The sequence below is a fragment of the Protopterus annectens genome, chromosome 10.part0 (assembly GCF_019279795.1).
Source record: "Protopterus annectens isolate FY-2018-M chromosome 10.part0, PAN1.0, whole genome shotgun sequence".
Lineage (NCBI taxonomy): Eukaryota > Metazoa > Chordata > Ceratodontiformes > Protopteridae > Protopterus > Protopterus annectens.
In genome coordinates, this window is record NC_056744.1 from 1,355,234,031 (window position 1) to 1,355,256,530 (window position 22,500).

General features: G+C 39.5%; 1 protein-coding gene across 1 annotated transcript in view; it reads right to left on the minus strand.

Moving 5' to 3' along the window:
* The window catches only part of LOC122814277 (alpha-amylase 1-like), a 129,152-nt gene that overhangs the window by 65,689 nt on the left and 40,963 nt on the right, over window positions 1–22,500 (minus strand). Inside the window, exons 4-6 of the mRNA XM_044086869.1 lie at window positions 2,591–2,724; window positions 2,347–2,469; window positions 2,162–2,261 (exon numbers count right to left, since the gene is read on the minus strand). Of these exons, the coding sequence (XP_043942804.1) occupies window positions 2,162–2,261; window positions 2,347–2,469; window positions 2,591–2,724 (357 nt within the window). The remainder of the gene's footprint in view (window positions 1–2,161; window positions 2,262–2,346; window positions 2,470–2,590; window positions 2,725–22,500) is intronic.

A 22,500-nucleotide genomic window follows, 5' to 3' on the forward strand; every position in this document is an offset into this window, starting at 1 on the left:
TATATATATATATATATATATATAATAGAAATAGAATAGAAATAGAAGAAAGTATATTCTCGCTACTAGCATACAAACCAGGTGGCCAGATACATGACACGCCTTCAGTCCTTCCCTCCTGCTCTATACACTCAGATGCCATGTCTGTGCTCTGCCCTCACCCCTCCTTCCTTACAGTTTACTAAAAAAAAATTCTTCCTTTAAACTATAGCAAACTGCTTGCTACAAATGTAGCAAACAGTTGCTACAGTTTGTGTTTTACCTGCATGGATCTCTATGGTGTTCAAGTTTTAGTTTAAAAAAATATTTTTTTCTTTTAAACTGTAGTAAACTGCTTGCTACAAATGTAGCACCCAGTGGCTACCATTTATACCATGCCTACACAGAGTACCATGATGCTCAGGTTTTTGTTAATTTTTTTTTTTTTTTACTTTTAAACTGTAACAAACTGCTTGTTGGTCATTGCTACAGTTTAGACCACACATGGAGTACTACAGATGCAATACGAGTTTTAAAAGCCAGTACTGCACTAAAGAGTGATCAGGGTAATAGATGTTCAAATGCACCTTCAAGCACTTTGATCAAGGGCTAGCTGCCCACCTCACCTCAACCAAGCTATGCTACTGGTGCCCCCTGCAATAATTCAAGATAAGACAATAGCTGAAACATGCAGCCCACATTACTAGTGGAAACAGGTGATACTGAATGGAACCAGATTTAAATCTGAGTGTTCGTGCAGATGCTGTATTTATACTTTATACTTTCCTTCTCTATTGACCAAAGGCAAGAGATACCATTGGTTCACACTGTCCCATAGGAAAATCTAGTTGAAAGCTGGTGACTTGGGAGACAAAACTTAATTGTCTTTTCTAAGGAATAAAAACTCTTGGGCTCCATGAATGGGCAGCATGCTAGCTATTAATGTCTGAGGTTATGCTGTCTTACAGCCAAAGAATGGGCAGCCCCTTGTCATCAAAAGATGTTTCTGGAAAGTACTCAATGGTCTTGTTGGGGAACTATTCACTAAGAGCAACATTTAGTTATTGATTCCAAATTTGCTAAAAAAATGTAAAGACCCACTCTGAGGACAGTGTCAGGTGGAGAATTTGACTGGGGTGGTACACCAGTGAAAGAGTATTGTAGGTGTCATAAGGTGAGCTCAAGAAGGACAGAAACCTCTGATGGAGCTGAAGGGCAAAAGCTTGCCGGATCTTGATTTTTAGTATGGAAAAAGAAAATGAAAGCTTTACGCAGAAGGTGCCAGAAAAGTTACGACAGGGTTAACTGGCTTGTGTTGGCCGAGCATTCATCGTGACATCATTTTTTGATGCTTTGATGTTGGATTTCTCTATCATTGTGAAACAGAATTCACTAAGTGTTGGATTGTTCACCCACTAATAGTGAAGGGTTTAGACAATTGTGAGGTACATTAGTTCTACTACTGATGATGTGTCATTGCAATACTAATGTTTACCCTATTGCCCAGTAGAAATATTCTTATGGGATTTCCAAAGGTGAGTTTCCACAAGCTTTGATTCTATATTTCATGCAGTAGTTGATGCCTTCCTCATTTATCTCCAACAGATCAGTCATCACAGATTACTTTATTTCCTGAAATAAAAAATATGAAGTAAATGTACTGCACCAAATGCAATCCATAACTCTTTTTTGAGGATAGGATTTGTCCCATGTAATAAAAAAATATGCAAGAGGTATCCTACTTAAGAATTAAATATGCTTAGCCTTTGGTAGGGTGAGGGTGCATTTTTGGTCTGTGCACATTGTCGTTGTTCCTGGTGGAGGTGGAAGTGGTTATCTCACAATGACTGTTGTGTGCCTATCCATCATGCATTACCTACCCCATCAAGGGATTAAGATGCATCTTGAAGCAGCAAAAGAAATGAACTTCATGACCATTATTAGTGACACTGAGCTCTGTTTCTCCTTGCTGACTCCCAGACTTTTTTAACAATTAACTCACCCACCAGATGAGGGGACTGGCAGCCTGAGTGCAGATCAGACCAAAAAAGAAAATTAGGAGCAATGATAGACTGCAAATGTTTAACTACACACACCTACTTCTAAAAATGAGCTAAGTGATACATTCTGAGGAGAAATAAATAAATAAGCATTGGGTCAGTTATGTGTATGATAATCTTACCTTTCCATTTTGAATGTTTCTTGGCCAGTAGTAACTGGACATCACTCTTGTAAATCCATAAGGATGGGCCAACATAAAGCCAACAGCAATTTTGTATAGCCTGTCAAATAATTTAAGAAAGAGTTATATGACAAACATGATTTTATAAAAGAAAACTTAGAAACTTACAATGCCATGAACCGTACCTTGAATCCCAGAAAGTGAGAACAGAAGTACCACCAGGACCATGACCTCTTTGAGTGTTGTGGTTATCTACAAAAACAATGGCTTTCCCTGATGGCATAAAGCCCCAACTTTCTCCCCAGTTTCTTAAAAAGAAGACAGACAAATAATATTATTTAGTTTCATTTCCTAAAACATTAAAAGTGCTTGTCTGTTTTCCTATTTTAAACATTCATTGTTTTTCATTATTAAACAAATTGTTCTTACTTCAGATATGAGAGCTTTTCTCCATTCCACCGACGGATAACATAACTCAGCTTATGACCATATTTAAATTCTGTGACATGGCCAATTCCAGTATACTCATTCACAGTGATGGGTTCTCCTCCATGATCAATAACCTGAAAAAATGATATCAAATGTTAAATCATTTCTGATGTTGCATTTCCTGTGTTGAGAATGAATGAAGTACGCACCTAAAATAATTATTATTTGAGCTTGTTTCATATGTTGAAGGTAATGAAACATTTTTTTCTGTCATACTATCAGGAAGCAAATAAATGTGTTCATTTAATAAAAATAGCTGTTAATTTGCTGATTTACCCCATGTTCTGACATAATACCCCATTAATAAATGTATTTCCTAATTTATCATCCCAAATAATGCCAGGTCACAACCTATGCTATCAATGTAAAAATTGTTCCATACATCTAATCACTACTCTTCATTATTAACATTATACTTAACACCAACATGCATATAAAAACAAACAAACATATTTGTATATAGTGCACATAGTTATTTATGCCTTTTTGAAAATATACTTAACAGTTATGTTATTGGTTCATTGTTTTCTTGATTATTGTAATTTATATTAAATTTAAATAAAAATTATTGTGAATTAAAACAATAATTCCAGGTCTGTTTTATTATGCAAAAGCGCTAGTGTTTTGCCTTTTGAAAACTGTCGTTGAACAAACAGTCATTTCATAGAGTAAAAAGAAAATTAACAATTGGTGTTACAGTACAAGTCACAATGGTCAACAATTTTTTTTCTGCTAATTGACATGTGTTATAAACAAGTCCTGGAAAATGTACCTATATGTTTATAAAGACAGAAGGAATGGGAGCTGGCTATACTCTTCTGAAACCTTTCCTATATGCTCAGCCTCCCTGTGATGCATCAGACTTTAGTCGTAAATGGAGAGTCTTAAACTGTTTTAATTATAGTCATACTCTGATTTAAGATATTTTCCCTACTCAGATGTGTCTATATAATTGTACACAGTACTGAGTGTAGTCCTGAAAGTTTAAACCAAGTCTGATGTTAGGTGAGATCAAGCATCAGGTAAAGGACTTCATAATGCCATCCTATGACACCTGCCTATGACTCTCCATTTCGAGAAGCCCCATATTCTACTGTCTGAGAATGTCATACACCATCAAGTCATTTATGCTCTCTAATGGTCCTTTCCTTAGTTGTGATTCATCTCTAGCATACCTCCCCTCCTGTTTCTTGTTGTACATTGCTAAACCAGTGTCCACCTGCTGTCCTTCATGTCTACTTTCAGAGCAACTTAGCAGTATAGAACATGCACCTTTATGCACCTTTTACTGAATAGCACTGCAGATAGTATTTCTTTTAATCTGGAAACATTGCAAAGCATGCACATTCTAAGTATATACCTTAAAAAGGTTGTACCATATTTAATGGCTTTGTGTTACTCTTCACCATATGTAGTGATCATCTTTGAAAGACTGTGGAAGATACTCAGGAAAATTCATTTCTGCACTTAGTTATATTTTTATAGGAGCAATATTTAGTGTGTAAGCCATTTTGAGATATTAATAGTTATTTTAGTCAGACTACATTGCTGTTCTTCCTAGGCAGATGCAAATGAGATAAAGGGTATAACAACTAGATGGAGTTCACCAATATGAAAAATCACAAAGGAAAAAACACCAGGGAACTCCAGATCACCAAATATTCCACTTTTTATAATAGAACACAAAGTTTTTGAGACATGCTCTTTGTCAATCAAATATAATAGGAGCTTACAAGTGAGAAATCTAATTAAAAATAAAATGTCAATATTAAGATCAGTAACAGATTTGAAGGAATTATTTGATAATACACCAAGTTATGTTTGTTATAAAAATGTTAATGTTCACAATAAAGGAAAACTCCATATGACAGATACTTTATCATGTTATAATTATCATTTCTGCAATGTAATCTGTATAAGAAATGTTTTTATTTACCCAATTATTGGTCAGAGATTTAATTTTAAATGCTTTGTTACATGGTCAAATGAGAATATTATTTATTTGGCTACTTGAATGAAATTTATATTGGCAAAGTGAAAGAAAAATTAAAGAAAGTATATGCTAGCACCACTTGGATATTCATAGAAAAAATAATACTAAAGTACTATTCAAACATATTAATAAAATTGGAAATGATCTTGAATTTAAATTTAGAATGATACAGTGAATTTTTAAAGATAAAACAGGAAGAGATATTGTTCCATGCCCATCTTTTAAACCAATCAGTAACAATTTGTCACTCAACAACACCACCCTCAACCTAATACCACCAGTCGAACTCTACTATTCCTTTTGCCTAAGTTTCAAGTCTCATTCAGTAGGTATGCTATCCCTCAAAATAGTCTTATAAACTCTACTTCTACCCCTTTTAGTCATCCCATATCTCCTAACCGCCTACGAATATCAGGATCACACAGGCTTCCACTACCCTACATTCCAAACATCATTCCCATCTACAACAGATAATAATGTACCCTTACTCACTCCCCTCATGCTTACCTCCTTTACCCGTAAATACTACCATCGTACTAGACCTAGTTACATTAGTCCTAAAACTAGACACTATAACAAAACTTTATTCAAAATCTTAAAACTCATACTCAGGAGACACTACAACCTCACAAAGGATGGCGACATCTACCCAAACCCAGGTCCATCCCCACCTGTTGACCCTAATCCCCCTACTATATCCCCTATCACCATAGCTCCAACAAATAGACCTCCTAACTCACTGCTGGCCTGCCATCTAAACATTAGGAGCATAAATAACAAAACTCAGCACCTGCCTGCCCTTTTAGCTGTTCAATCCCCAGATATATTATGCCTAACATAAACGTGGCTAAAGCCTGCCACCAAGGACCATGAGATTCTACCACCAGGGTAAAATATGTTTTGACTAGATTGTACTACCAGAAAGGGTGGTGGGGTAGCCATACTTTGCAAGTCTACCCTATCTTTCAGCATAGACACCCAACAACCACCCCAGTTCAATAATGCTGAAATTCTTATCTCAAAACTACAAATTCATTATCATCATCTTCTTTCAGCTGTTCCCATTAGGGGTCGCCACAGCGGATCATCTGTTTCCATTTCTTTCTGTCCTCTGCATCTTGCTCTGTCACACCAACCACCTGCATATCCACTCTCACCACATCTATAAACCTTTTCTTAGTCCTTCCTCTTTTCCTGTTACCTGGTAGCTTCATCCTTAGGGTCTTTTTCCCAATATGCTCAGCATCCCTCCTCAGCACATGTCCAAACCAACATAATCTTGCCTCTCTGGCTTTGTCTCCAAACCTTCCAACCTGGGCTGACCCTCTAATATATTTATTCCTAATCCTGTCCACCCTCGTCACACAAAGTGCAAATCTTAACATCTTTAACTCTGCCACATCCAGCTCTAACTCCTCCCTTTTTGTCAATGCCACTGTCTCCAACTCATATAACAAAGCTCTACTCTCTTATAGACCTTCCCTTTCACTCTTACTGGTACTTGTCTTTCACAAATCACTCCTGACACTCTTCTCTACCCAATCCATCCTGTCAGTACTCTCTTCTTCACCTCTCTTCCACACTCACCATTACTCTGAACTATTGATCCAAAGCATTTAACTCATCCACCTTCACCACCTCTACTCCTTGCATCCTCACTATTCCTCTATCCACCCTCGCATTCACACACACATATATTCTGTCTTAGTCCTGCTGACCTTCATTCCTCTTCTCTCCAGAACATATCTCTATCTCTCCAGGGTCTCCTCCACCTATTCCCTACTCTCACTACAGATCTCAATGTCATCTGCAAACATCATAGTCCACAGGGACTCCTGTCTGATCTTGTCTGTTAACCTGTCCATCACCATTGCAAATAAGAAAGGGCTCAGAGCTGATCCTTGATGTAATCCCACCTCCACCTTAAACACATCTGTCACTCCCACCACTGACCTCACCACTGACACACTACCCTCGTACATATCCTGTACCACTCTTATATACTTCTCTGACACTCCCGACTTCCTTATACAATACCACAACTCCTCTCTAGGCACCCTGTTATATGCTTTCTCTAAGTCTACAAAAACACAATGCAACTCCTTCTGACCTTCTCTGTACTTCTCCATCACTCACAGAGCAAACATCGCATCTGTATTGCTCTTTCCCAGCATGAAGCCATACTGCTGACACTAATCACGTCCCTTCTTAACCTAGCTTCCACTACTCTTTCCCATAACTTCATGCTGTGACTGATCAATTTAATCCCTCTGTAGTTACTGCACTCTGCATATCACCCTTATTCTTAAAATCGGTACCAAAACACTTTTTCTCCATTCCTCAGGCCTCCTCTCACTTTCCAAGATTTCATTAAACAATCTGGTTAGAAACTCCACTGCCATTTCACCTAAACACCTCCATGCTTCCATAGGTATGTCATCTGGGCCAACAGCCTTTCCATTCTTCATTCTCTTCATAGCTATCCTTACTTCCTCCTTGCTAATCCATTGCACTTCATGATTCACTATCCCCACATCATCCAGCCTTCTCTCCCTCTCATTCTCTTCATTCATCAACCCCTCAAAGTACTCTTTCCATCTGCTCAACACACTCTCCTCACTTGTGAGTATGTTTCCCTCATTATCCTTTATCACCTTTACCTGCTGCACATCTTTCCTAGCTCGGTCCCTCTGTCTAGCCAATCGGTACAGGTCCTTTTCTCCCTCCTTAGTGTCTAACCTATCATACAACTCTTCATATGCCTTATCCTTAGCCTTCGTCACCTCTCTCTTTGCCATGCACCTCATCTCCTTATACTCCTGTCTACTTTCTTCATCTCTCTGACAATCCCACTTCTTTGCCAACATCTTTCTCTGTATACTCTCCTGTACTTCCTCATTCCACCACCATGTCTCCTTGTCATCCTTCCTCTGTCCAGATGTCATCCCAAGCACCTTTCTAGCAGACTCCGTTACTAGCTCTGCTGTAGTTATCCAGCTATTTGGTAACTCTTCACTGCTACCCAGTGCCTGGCTTAACTCTTCCCTGAACTCCACCTCACAATTACCCTTTTTCAATTTCCACCATTTTGATCCTTGGTGCTGCCCTTACACTCCTCCTCCTCTTCTTGCTCACCAACACCATCCTACAAACCACCATCCTATGCTGCCTCATTACACTTTCCCCGGTCACCACTTTACAGTTTCCAATCTCCTTCAAACTGGCCCTCCTACATAAGATATAATCCACCTCTGTGCATCTTCCTCCACTCTTGTATGTCACCCTATGCTCCTCTCTTTTGTTAAAGTAGGTATTCACCACAGCCATGTCCATCCTTTTCACAAAAGCCACTACCACCTAATCATCTGCATTCCTTTGCTTAACACCATGCCTACCCATCACTTCCTCATCCCCTCTGTTCCCTTCACCAACATGCCCATTGACATCTGCTCCAATCACCACTCTCTCACCCTTGGGTACAGTCATCACCACTTCATCCAACTCACTCCAAAATTTTTCTTTCTCATCCATTGCGCACCCAACTTGTGGAGCATATGCACTAACAACATTTATCATTACACCATCAATTTCCAGCTTCATAAACATCACTCTATCTGACACTCTTTTCACCTTCAAAACACTCTTAGCATACTGTTCCTTCAGGATGACTGCTACGCCATTTCTCCTCCTATCTACACCATGATAAAACAGTTTGAACCCACCTCTGATACACCTAGCCTTACTCCCCTTCCATCTGGTCTCTTGCACACACAATATACCAACCTTCCTTCTGTCCATCATATTGGCTAGCTCTCTCCCTATACCAGTCATACTGCCAACATTCAAAGTTCCGACCCTCACTACCACAATCATAGACTTTCTCCTCTCTTCCAGCCTTCGGCCCTGCCTTCTCCCTCTTCTCCTCCTTTGGCCAACAGTAGCCCAATTTCCGCCAGCACCCTGTTGGCTAACAGTACTGGTGGCGGTCATTGTTAACCTGGGCCTTGACCAATCTGGTGTGTAAATATTTACTGCTGTCCGCATGAATGTTTTAGCAAAGTTTTATGCCGGATGACCATCCTGACGCAACTCTCCCCATTTATCCGGGCTTGGGACTGGCACAAAGAAATGCACTGGCTTGTGCATCCCCAGTGGCTGGGTTTCAAATAAAAACAAAAATGTAAACATTGTATGTGTCTACATTCCCCCAGGGAGGAACACAGAAACCTTAAAAGACTTCTTATATTGATTATCCAATAACTATCCCCAAGAAACAATTGTTCTTGGGGATTTCAACATTGACTGGAACACTTGCTGTTGTGAAACCCCCACAACTTACATAACCCTCTATGGATTTAGTCAAATCATAACCTCCCTGACCAGGGCAGGAAAACCCAATAACAAAGAAAGTACCCTAGACTGGATACTAGTTAATACCCATCTTCAATCCTATAAATCAGGCACTCTGCCTGATGACCTAAGTGACCGCTGTCTCACCTATGTAATCAAGCTCAAAGTAGACTGCTCCTACCAACCCACCTATAGAACATTAAGAAACAATAAGAATTTTTTTTCTCACCAAGTTTCAAAATGAACTTAAGGCATGCAACTGTTCAGTACTAAAAAGTCTACCCCTAGATGAAGCAGTTGCCTACTTTAACACCAAATTCCTTGCTATTCTTAACTCACATGCTCCCAGCCACTCTATTAGAACCAAAGTTAATATTGCACCATGGCTTTCTAAAGATACCAAAACCAAAATTTCACTCAGAAACAAAGCATGGTCCACCTACCAAAAAAACAAAACCCCACTTGATCAACTAAGATTCAGATAGCTAAGGAATGACACCAAAAAATCCATAACCTTAGACAAAAAGAACCACTACTACCATCTACTGCAAAAACACCAAAACAAACCAGAAAAGTTCTGAGCAGGAATAAACTAACTACTCCACCCCGGTCAAACCGCCAATCCACCCCCCTCCCCTCAGCTTCCCAACAAAAATCCCCAGTAGACATTGCTAATAACTTCACAGAGACTATCCAGTCTCTAGCCTGCCAACTCTCTCCCAATTGCTCTAATTCTAATGCAGCCATACCCACTACCCAAACATACTTTACCTTACAACCTGTTCTTACTCATCTTATTCATGCCCTACTTAAGAAACTAAGACCCACCACCCTGGCTGCTGACCTCCTCCCAGCAGACTATCTGCAAAAGGCTGCTGACACCATAGCATACCCCATCTCAATCTTGACCAACAGAGCTATATCTCAAGTTACTGTACCCACTATATGGAAACTCTCCCATGTCATACCTCTCCATAAAGGATGCAGTTCCACTGAACTGTCAAACTTTAGACCCATAGCTATTCTGTCAACTCTAGCTAAAATTATGGAGAAGTGTGTACACATACAGCTCATGCACTACCTCACACAGAACAAGCTGTTGTCCAACTTTCAGCATGGCCTTAAGCCACACCACAGTACTACTTCTTCCCGCCTCTCTTGCTCTAATGTCATTAACCGCAACCACAATAATAACAAACTATCCTCAGCATTCTTTCTAGATATATCCAAGGCTTTTGACATGGTTGACGACAAAATGTTTATAAATACCTTGAAGGCCTTCTCCTTAAACAACCATGCACTTCAATGGTTTCAATCCTACCGGCAGGGCAGGCAACAGGCAGTCCTATGGCAGGACAAGCCATCATCTTGCCTACCCATCACATTAGAAGTTCCCCAGGGCTCGATACTAGGACCCCTTCTCTTCATTCAGTCATCCCAGATGCTACCTGCATTCAATATGTGGATGACTCCACCTTGATTTGTTCTGACACCTCACCAGCTACTTTATTCACATTAACCCAAAATGCCTTCAGTATAGTGGAAAAATAGCACTCCAATCAATATCTAATCCTAAACCCCAACAAAAGTAAGCTGCTCCTCTTCTCCCCCACATGCAGGACCCCCCTGCCATCCTTCAACCTAATCGCTAACAATAGCACTATACTCTCCCCAGAAGGCCAAACTAAACTACTTGGTGTCATAGTTGATAACAACCTGAAGTTTGATGCGCATATCAATCAAACTATCAAAAACATTAATAAAAAACATGACTCTCTTTATAGAATCAAACCTTTCCTTACCCCACTTACTAGAACTGCAATTGTCCATTCCCATCTACTATCAACTCTTCTCTATGCCTCACCTCTATTCTCCAACTTAAACAAAACAGATCTTAATAAAATATCATCCTGCTATAACCACAATGCCAGATTTGCTACTGGCACAGCCTATCTGACACACCACTGTCACAACCTTAATCGCCTAGGATGGCTTGAACTGTCTAGCCTACTGCAGTTCAATCAGCTAATAGTGGCACATAAAGTCCTTTACCAACCAGAAAATACACCTGCACTAAAAAATATTATCAGCCCCTACACCAGCACCCGGCCACAGCGATCATCCACTAGACTCCTAGTTCAAACATGCAAATCTAACTACTCAGCTGGGGAATCTCTGCTTGCCAACTCTGTTGAAAAAACATGGAACAGACTCCCAGCTGACTTGACCCCAGAACTCTCACTAACTCAATTCAAAAACAAACTCAGGAAATACTTCAAAACTCATTGGTTATGTCCTTGCACTAACCCCAGCTAGTGACCTCTCTTTTACTTAGGTGCCCTACCTTCAACTATGTCTAACTTTTTTCTACTACACCATTTCAGAAAGGGTCAATTGTATATCTGCTGCTCAATGTGTCTTAAACCTGAATGTAATGTTATGTATATATAACCTTGAAAATAATGTTATGTTTTGTAAAGTGCTTTATAATAAGTTAGTTCTATATGTGCTAAATGCTGATATTGTTTATGACTGTAATCTGCTTGAAACTAGCATTTTCTAAATGTTCAATGTGTATTATTATCTTGGAGCTTTTTTCCCCAGGGTGTCCGCTGAAAATGGACATATATCCAGTCGGACTATCCTGGTCAACAAAAGTAAAATACATAATTGGCAGAATATAAATGGATTAACTATTTTAGAGCAGATGTATATCCAGATTTAAGTACAATAGCTAGCATTAAACCGGTGCTTAAAATATGATAACTGTTATATATATATATATATATATATATATATATATATATACACACACATATATATATATATATATATATATATATATATATATATATATATATATATAAAATAGAGATAAGTGCTCAGTGCAGCTGATCTCAGCAGATAGCAAACAGTAAAAATAAAACACCAATAAAAAGCAACTCATACCACAATAACCACTAATGCCCAAGATAGGAATCAGGTATATAGAGTATTTAAAACAAGTACCTTTGGTAATGCTTGAGGTTAACAAAGAGTGGTAAAGAAACTGCCCAATTTGGAGGTATGTCTGCATCCGGAATGAGTCCATGTTAGTCATCATGACATGAAAGCACCCCAACTATGCTGGGGTTCTGTATCTATCACGTCTTCATGCCCACTAAGCAATGCAAAGATGTTATTCCTTCTAAATTGGTACCCCATGACCCATCACCCCAGTGAGTTTATCAAACTTTAGCTCATACTAAGTGAGAATGTCAACATATAGCTTGCTACTGATCCCCTAATATACCCTGCACATGGCCAAGACAACTTCCTGGCATTCCATGAACATATCCTTATAAGAGAGGTTTCAGTCATCCTTTATGAATGGGTGGGGTGCTCTCATTATACTTCTTAGACTGGGTTAAGAAGCATTCCCTGGATTAAATTGTCCTAAATCCTACCTGGGGCAGTAATATCCTGGGCCTAGTTCCCATAAATGCAGCCACAGCAGGTTCCCTGTCTCTCTCTGGCTCCTCATTAGTTATATCAGACCATACACTGGTTGACCCTGAGAATATCCACACCCCTGGTAACCAACATCCCCCTTTCAGAGACTGTAAAAAAGCAAACCTTTTACAATTGTTTGAATGAATCTCAAAATATGCTTAATGTTCACTTAGATAAATGTATTGCCAGAGCAGTCTCCGCCAGAACCAAATACAGCAGGAAATTCAACAACAAACCATCCTGGTGGTCAGTAGAAATCAACAAATTATACAACAGAAGAAAGAAACTGCTTAGATGATCCTATAAGGCCAGATCCCATCACAAGGAGAATATAAAATACCTTACTGAGAAACTGAAGGTAGCTGTAAAGCCCAGGAAAGCATCCCATGAACATAGGCTAGCTTCTAAAGGCCATGCCTAATAGAAAACTAAGGAATAATTCTCATCAGTACTCTGACTTTATCTATGACAGCTCCACCCTTTCCAATCCTAAAGATGCTGCCAACATACTAGCCAATTAATCTGCTATAAATTTCCCCCCTGAAATTATAAGGCCTGTGCCCATTCCAGACATTCTTGATTCACTTTTGTTCCATACTGTCTCAAAGGATCATATGCTTAAAGCACTCACCAAGAACAAAACACCTCTTTACTTGGTTCTGATGATATACTGGATTGTCTTAATAAATATAATCAAACTGGCTCTTGTTGATTCTCTCTTTATGCTGTTCAGCCCAAGCCTTACCACAAGATATTTTCTAAAATCAAGGTGCACTGTGGTGATGATACCCTTCCATAAAGGTGGCCCCACCAATGTCTTGGGAAATTGCAGACCCATTAGCCTTACTGATCATGTATTGTAAAACAATGGAATGTAGCATAAATGACCTCATAAACCATGACAATAAACATGCTATCAGACACAGCCTGCAACAATGTGTAATTGTTAAGTGTAGATTATGTCTGCTAAATATTCTGTGCCTCTTTGAGAAGGTCATGAAGGCAGTGGACAGTAGTATTCACAATGCCTGCATCGATCTGACAAAGCCATTTTATACCATACCATGCAACAGGATTGTTAATAAGTTAATGCTATTACACACTGATCCCTGTGAGGTAAGATGGACTGTAAATTGGATAAAAGACAGAATGCATGTTTGTCAGGGTCCATGATGCCTCCTCAGTTGGGTAAAAGGTAACCAGTGGCTTTCCCAAGGGTTATGTACAAGGCCCCATTCTTTTTGGCAATTATTAGTCTGACATAAACACAACCAACAAGGATCTCTTGCTTACTAAATTCACTGATGATTATAAGCTATGTACAGTAGTTAAATCAGACAATGATACTAATACCAGTCAAATTGAACTAAAACCTGTTAGCTTCTAGCACACCAAAAATGACTCAAACTAAATGCTCATATCCCTTAGAAAAGAATCATTTCTTTCCACCTACTGTACTAATGGCACCCCACTTTACAATAAGTCTATGATCAGGGACTTAGGCAAATGAGTCAATGGTTCCTTTTTCCTTGACCATCATGTGGCAACTGTAGTGAGAAAATCCTTCTGTATCTCACAACTACTTAGAAAAGGCATTGCATCTAAAAATCACAGATGTTATTGCGTCCCTATACTATGCCCTTATTAGACTTAATATAGAATATATTGTCATGACATCTATCTCACTAAACACATCAAAAAACTGGAAAAATGCAGAGATTCCTAACAAAAAGGATCTTGGGATTAAAAAATTTGATTTAAAGGCTGGAACCACTGTTCATCTACTCCATATTGTCTAGGGTCTTGAATGGAAGACCTGTGCCTGCCCTCTGTACCATTAGTGATCTTATTACCCTTGTTCTCCTATTTCTCACTATATCCGATATATACCCAGCTCTAGAAGAAGATATCTCAATTTACATAAGATGAACAAAACTAAATGGAGAGAGGTTCATTTTATAGTGCCTACCCTTACTCCAGAGTACACTCCACTTGCACGTCAAGAAATGTTACTCCATGACTGTCTTTAAACACAGCTTACAGGAATGGATGGGTGCTCTAAAATACATTGCAGGAATTACAGTAGGTTGATAGACCCTGAGGGTTGTTATTGGCAGTGCACATATGGCCTCTGGCTGAATAACCTTCTATTTCCTATAAATCGTATGCTTCCTGTGCAGATTTTGACAGACAAAAATATCTTTTTCTTCTTCTTTCAGCTTTTCCCATTTAGGGGTCGCCACAGCAGAACTCCCGTCTGCTAATGATTGGTAGTAGATTTTTACGGTGCTGACTCGATGCCCAACCTTCAATGCAGGCATACCCATTCTACGCATGTCTTTTGAATGCCACTCGACCATGAGAAGGACATGCAGACTCCACACAGAAGGTGCTCCAGCTGAGAATCAAATGGGAGAACCTCTTGCTGTCAGGTGACAATGCTACCGCTGCACCACCACGGCTTTATAGAGTTTTCAAATCTTTTTTTCCAGTTTTTAACTAACAGCTGAAGTCTAGATTATATAATGTCTGTAAATGACATGCTTCAGAAAGTTTTATGCTGTATAATTTCAGAAACAGCATTTAGTTTAAACTGTTGATGTGTCTTCTAAGAGACATTTTTGCAGATGAGTCTGGCTCAATAACAGAGCAGGAACTTACAGGCAAGTGTAAAATTTTGACTGCAGGATAGTGGATCTAAAGGAAAGGTCCCAGGACTAGCATACAGATGCAGAAAATGAGAATGGAAATCTTAAGTGTCATTAAGAAGCAGTTTGAGCCAAAATAATTGGTGAATGGAATGATCACCATTATAATGAAAAACAAGATTTATATTAGTACTGATTTACAAGATCTGAATAAAGTAACTAAAAGAAAGCAATGACTACTATTTAAATCTTTACAGCTGAAGAGATGTCTGCACTGTGGATGACAAACGTTTATTTTGTTTCAACACAAGACATAAACCAGGCTAATCGGTGTATAAAACTGTATGAAACAAGCTGTGAACTGTGTGTATTTCATATACCAGTTAAGACGCGTACAGATTCCTTAGACTTCTGTGTATTTTTACTAGCATCAAATGTATTCAAATAAAATATTACATTAGTAAGTGAAGGTATGAGAGACATTGTAGACAACTGATCTATTAGTGTCCATTCAGGCATAAGAATGGAATGGCAAGAGAGTGGCACATCTGCTTAATAGCGTAAGACAATACAACTTCAATAAGAGGAAATATAAAGCAAGAGTGACAGTTGTGAACTACATGGGTAGACTGAAGCTTGGTAAGAACATGTCGAAGTGGTTGTGCAGATACCAAAATTAGAAGACAAGCACACATAGAGATTTCTATGAATGATGCAGTGTGCTGCAAAATGTGTACTTAATATGTCTGAAAAAACTATAATTGTAAAGATACAGTTCAAACAAAATATAGCACATTAATGGAACTTTGAACAGGAAAATGTTTTAAAATTCTTAAGAAATTATTAGAAAAAGATCCATTGTCAACATTATGTCATGTGAATAAGCCAATTATCTTCCAAGCAGATCTCTGAATAGAAATATATAGGAAGGGCCTTTGAAAGAGAAAAGACCATTTGACTTTTGGTCAAACAAATTTAAAAATGTCATTTGGTAGGGATATGAGAAAATTTGTGAATATGGCTGTGGCAAAGACATTCAGGTGGAAAAACAACATAGACTGTTTCAAAGCATATTAATGCTGTCCAGGATTACAGAGGACTTTCATAATCTGCAGATATATAATCTGAATACGAGCTGCAGACCAAACAAGGAACTCTGCATAGCTGAGATATTGAGGATGGCAAAATAATTAGGGAAGCATGAAGAATTACTAGAAGAAGCATTAAATATTCTTTTGATATAACTCCATATTTGCCAACGACAGATGAAAAAATAAAATAATCTTTGTGATGCACTCACACTGACTAGTTAATGCTGCCCTGAACACATATAATAAGCAGTTTAAGGGCCTTAATGTTCAAAGCTGGCAAAGTAATTTCCCATAACTAAGAAGATAAGATTAGCAGCATAGAAGATTAAGGCTCTGAGACGTTAAGAAGCTGCTTGCTGTAGTCAAGAATACAGGGATTGACTCTTCCTTCCTCCACTTGCCTACTGTGTAACTCTGAGAAAGTCACTTAATGAGACAGCTCTCTTAGGTTGCTCCTAAAATGGTTACTTTGTCAAACTGGCTTACCTGGTAACAATGAGATTAAAATAATATATCTCAATCTATATATATATATATATATATATATATATATATATATATATAAAATGTGTGTTATGTGTGTATTTTATTTATTTATTATTTCTGGATATATAACTCACGTCTGAAAATAATAAAATGCAAGGAAAGAACAACAGATATAATGTTTTGACCAGGAAAGCCAACTCAGGAAGAATATGTAGTACATATCTTAGAGTGCATGGAGCACAGTAATTATACTCTGATATTCGGAAAAAGACAAATCAGTTAAGCAACTGAGTGGCCCAAGTCCCAGTCTTAACAAATGATAAGAACCCCTGCTGAAGTTGTTAAGGTTGGGTTCCATGCTTGGCAGTAAAATCTCCCAGTGCAGATCAGTAAACAACAAAGGCAGAAAAAAGATTTGATTCTGCCTGCTGTCCATGCCAATGAAGTGTTCCTTCCTCTTACAAACTAATAAAGTTATTAGACTAACAGGATGTGTGTTTGTCTATGTTTTCTAAAGGATACAAAGTCTGAAACCTAAATATATGTCATTACTTGTCTTCAATCCTCCATGATTTCTCTTAAAACCACAGACTTTATGATGAGCAGACCAAACAAATGAGGCAAAAATATGGACATTTCTTGAAAATCTGGACAGTTTGGCCTGAGTGTTGCACTGCCTTTCAGGCAGCACTTGCTAAGTGCTTTATGGTTTTGAAAACTGGCAAAACACTTAGCAATCTTTTTTTCTTTTTACTCTCCGGCTGTCATAGACATCCTCCAAAAGGGTCTCACTGAGACGAATACCTGGTCTGAAAATCATGGCTTCAAGCTAAATGCCAAAAAGTGCATAGTAATCCCCTTTGGAAAAAACAAAGTGCCCACAAACTATCACATAGGTGGTAGCCCTCTAAATACAGAAGATGTAATAAAGGATCTGGGGACCCAAGTAGATAGTAATCTCTCCTTTGATATTCACATTGCCAAAGTGGTTAGAAAATCCTTCTATGTGGCCCACCTAATCACAAAAGGGTTCACATCCAGATCAAAAGAGGTCATTGTGCCCCTCTACGCATCACTCACCAGACCCATCATAGAGTACAATGCCCCATTTGGGATGTACCTTACAAGACATCTGCAACAGCTGGAAAAACCACAGAAGTACCTCACCAAGAAGATCACTGCCCTCAAACAGATGCCCTATGTAGCTCGACTGAAGAAACTCCAGCTGTACTTGGTTGCATACTGCCTACTCATAGGTGACCTCTGCCTGACATACAAGGCCATGTCCAACCCAGAATTGATGGACATGCTCCACCTAAAGAAAAACATATCTCCTCGAGCCACATGCTCTAGGGATCTAAACCTCACCATAACAATAAATAGGACGTGCTGGAGGGATAGATTCCTGTCCCAGAGACTTCCCATGCTTTGGAACAAGATTCCAATCTACATTAGGCAGACCTCCTCTCTAACACTCTTCAAGAGAAACCTTGACGAGTGGATGGGAAACATAAAGTTTACCCCAGGGATCACTTCAGTGGCTCTGCTGGACAGAGGCACAGGGAATTAATCTAAGGGGGTGGCAAAAGCCAACACATTCTGGCTAGGCTTATAAATGCCTTTGAGCAGATAACCTACTACCTACCTATGAACCTATGAACCTATGAACAAGAGCTAGTAGTACACAGAGCATGTCCCTAAATATAACCATATACGTTCTTGACATGGACGCCAAGATTTACCTCTCGAGCTTCACTTTGTGTTCCTCTAGATTATATGCAATGTAGAACATAATAATCTAAATGAAGAGATGTAGCCAATACTAGATCATTCAATGTGTGCACTGATTTGTTCCATTTCAAAGAAGACCTGTAGCTTTTATGTATAGGTTATTATTACAAGTTCCCTGAAAAAATAAACTGATAAACACAATATCCTCTGTGCTGCCACAATCTTCAGTAAATTTTAAGTTTTGCAACTGTCCAAACTTGAGCAATGTTATAGAAAAATAACCAAATTTGCAGAAAAGTATAACAATAGAACACACCACTGCCTAGCCCTCAGAGAATTAAACTGGTTAGAACTACCACACTGCCTAGCTCTTTCTTAGCTAACCACAATACACAAATCTCTGTATAAGACAGAACATTTCTCAGCCCTTAACAACTTAATACAACACTACTCCCGCCAATAGAATGTATTGCTCTAGAGAATAATCAAACCATTATAACCAAATCATCTAATACTGGAGTTGACTCTCGATATTCAAATAGTGAAGCTAAACTATGGAACAACAGCCCACTTTCATGGATATTCATTTAGAAGGCAAACTCATTAAAACACAACTAAAACTTCATCTACCAAATCAGTGGATCTGCTCCTGTACATCTGTAAGATAAATGCCACTGTTATCTTCACCTTGCTTTATCGTCAATACATTTCCTTCACTCAGAATCCAGTGCCCTAAACTATCATCTCCCAGCTACATACATTATTTTGTGGCACTGCTCACTCTCCTCCTCTCTGTTTTTTTAAGATTATCCTTATCATAGCAATATCTAATTGTCACTGAACCTGCTTTATACTGTACCTTTTAACTACAACATTAACATTTGCTACCCTTCCTAGTTGTTTCCCTCACTTCCATTTCTTTGAATTTCTAAGTGCTATTCACATGATCTGTTGTCTATCTGACAGACCTAATAAAACACCTCTTCTAATCTACTAAAGCATAAATATATTTTGCATGGTAATAGTTGCCTTCACTTTCATCTGTATGTAATCTAATTAGCAAATATATGTATTAGTGTGTATTATGCATGCATATTACTGAATGTCTGTTTAAAACATTTGCAATATGTTGGAGCTTTTCTCCACTGGCATCCACTGAAAAGGGTTTTTTGTCTAAACCCAGTCAGTCAAATCTGATAAACAAAAACAAAATAAATAATAAATAAAATAAATGTGAATGTAAGTAGCACATTAAATTTTATATTCCTGACAGAAGGGATAACTGATAGTGCTTCAAAATTTTTACATAAGTGGTAATTCAAACATATAAGTGAATGACCTGAGATGTACCTCCCTCGACTACATGAAAAGGGACATAGAGGAGCTCTCTGATCATGTAGCCCAGGCCGGTATGACCCTGACCTTGAGCAGCATCCTACCCTCGCCTAGAATGATGCCACAGTATAAAGACAAAATTATTGATTTTAACAATTGGCTAAAATTTTGGTGTCATTCAAAGGGGATCCAGTGTCTGTCAGCCTGAGATGACATGCTCGACAAGCCACGTTGCTTCGCTAGGGACAGCTTGCACCTGTCACCCCTGGGCTTTCGGATATTGGCAAAGGCTCTTGCCAACCCCATAGTGCCTTTTTTAGGCAAGGCTCAAAAGTCAAACCCACCACCATAGACAGCACAAGGAACAAGAAAATAAGGGTAATGCTGCTAAATGCCAGAAGTCTTAACCTCAAGATGCACGCACTCGAAGCTCTCCTCAGTGTGGAGAACATCGATATCTGTGCAGTGACAGAAACCTGGTTCAAGGCTCCAGAGAGTACCCCAGCACTACCAGGTTATACCTCATATAATGCTTTTCGGCCCCAAAACCCGGACCGAACCACAAAAGGAGGGGGAGTTTCCATATTTATCAAGGATATCCACACCTCCAGGTTAGTGGCATTGCACGAAGTATCGGAGACCATCCTTGTGCAACTAACAGTGGGCAAGACTGCTTTTCAGTTTATGGCATCCTACAGACCACCCTCTCAAAGTCAGGAATCCCATTCGGCTTTCCTGAAAACATTGGAGAACATGAAGATCTCTCTGAACACCATTATATTGGGTGACTTCAACTACCCAAACATAGACTGGGAGCATTACTCAAGCCTCAGCACCTTAACCCAGAGGTTCCTGGAATTTATAAACTCAAATGCTATGGAACAACTAGTCACCACTCCCACAAGAGGGGAAAACATACTAGACCTGATCATTACCAACATGGGGACTCTATGCTCCATACCAGAAGTATATCCCTCATTGGTAAGATCAGACCATAAATTAATTTCACTGGATATCCACATCCCGACCCCACCCCCAGCCCAGAAAACCACAGTGAAAAACGTCTCAAAAGCAAACTTCACACTTCACAAAATCGAAGTGGAATCCGTCAAGGCCCCAGGGCCAGTGAAACTACGGCCCAAACTGCAGAATCCTATATAAACACATTCTACGGACATGTCCAGGAATGCATGGATCATGCCATCCCAAACAAAATCAAGACCCAATCATCCAAAGGCAGGTGTCCAGTCTGGTGGACCCCAGCCATAAATAAACTGTACAACAGAAGGAGGAAGCTACTACATGATAGAGCAAAATCCCTAAAAGGGAAGGCATCTCTGATCAGTACTAGCAAAAAATTACGATCCCTCATAAAATCCTCCAAGGCCAGCTTCGAGAGAAAAATTGCACAGGACACTAAAGACAATCATAAGGCTTTTTTCAGTTATGTTAGGGACCTGGGATGCAACTCCCGGACTTGTTCTGAGTTGATTCTAAGCGACAAAAAATACACTGAACCCACAGACATCGCCAATATCCTGGCAGACAGATTCAGTGCAAACTTCTCCACCCCCTCTCCCCCAAAAGAGCAAGTATCTATCCCGGCAGAGTGCAGCCTCCCAAACATCTCTGATGCTCAGGTGAAGGCCGCCCTCTCCAAAGCAAAAAACACTGCTTCCATGAGACCAGATGGTGTCCTGGGTTGCATCCTACATGAACTCCAAGAAGAACAAATCCCTCAAGTAAAACTGCTGTACAATCTCAGCCTCACTACAGGATATGTGCCCAAAGAATGGCGTACAGCAACAGTGGTCCCACTCCACAAAGGTGGCGCTTCTGCGGACCCTGGAAACTATCGCCCCATAAGCCTGACTAGCCTAGTCTGCAAGGCTATGGAGAGGATCGTCATGGAACTCATAAACAAAGTCATTGGGGACCTACAGACACTAGATCATACCCAATTTGGCTTTGTCAAGGGCAGATCCTGCCTTTTGAACCTGGTTGACTTCTTCGAAACAGTCACCAAGGCCATAGATGAAGGGAAGGTAGTCCACACAGCATATCTGGACCTCGCAAAGGCATTTGACACAATACCCCACTCGGGAATCATAGATAAGCTATCCAGCCTAAATATAAACCCCTATGTCACAAGATGGGTCACAAACTGGCTCAAAGACAGAACCCACATAGTCAGAGTTGCTTGAGCCATGTCAGACTCGAAACCGGTCACAAGTGGCGTCCCACAAGGTTCTGTCCTGGGACCTCTCTTGTTCGGTATTTACTTTTCTGAGGTACAGGCCAACGTGGGAGGACTATGGCTCACCAAGTTCGCAGATGACTGCAAACTGGGTGCCATAATCAACTCTCCAGCTGACACAAACATCCTTCAAAAAGGTCTCGCAGAGACGGATAACTGGTGCCAGAGCCATGGTCTAAAGCTAAATGCCAAAAAGTGTATAGTCATACCCTTTGGCAAAAACAATGTGCCCACAAATTACCACATAGGTGGTAACCCATTAAGTACAGAGAAAGTAATTAGGGATCTGGGGACCCAAGTTGATAACAATCTCTCCTTTGCAACCACATTGCCAAAGTGGTTAGAAAGACCTTCTACATAGTCCACCTCATCATGAAAGGATTCACATCTAGATCAAGAGAGGTAATCGTGCCCCTTTATTCATCCCTCATCAGACCCATCATAGAATACAATGCCCCCTTTGGGAT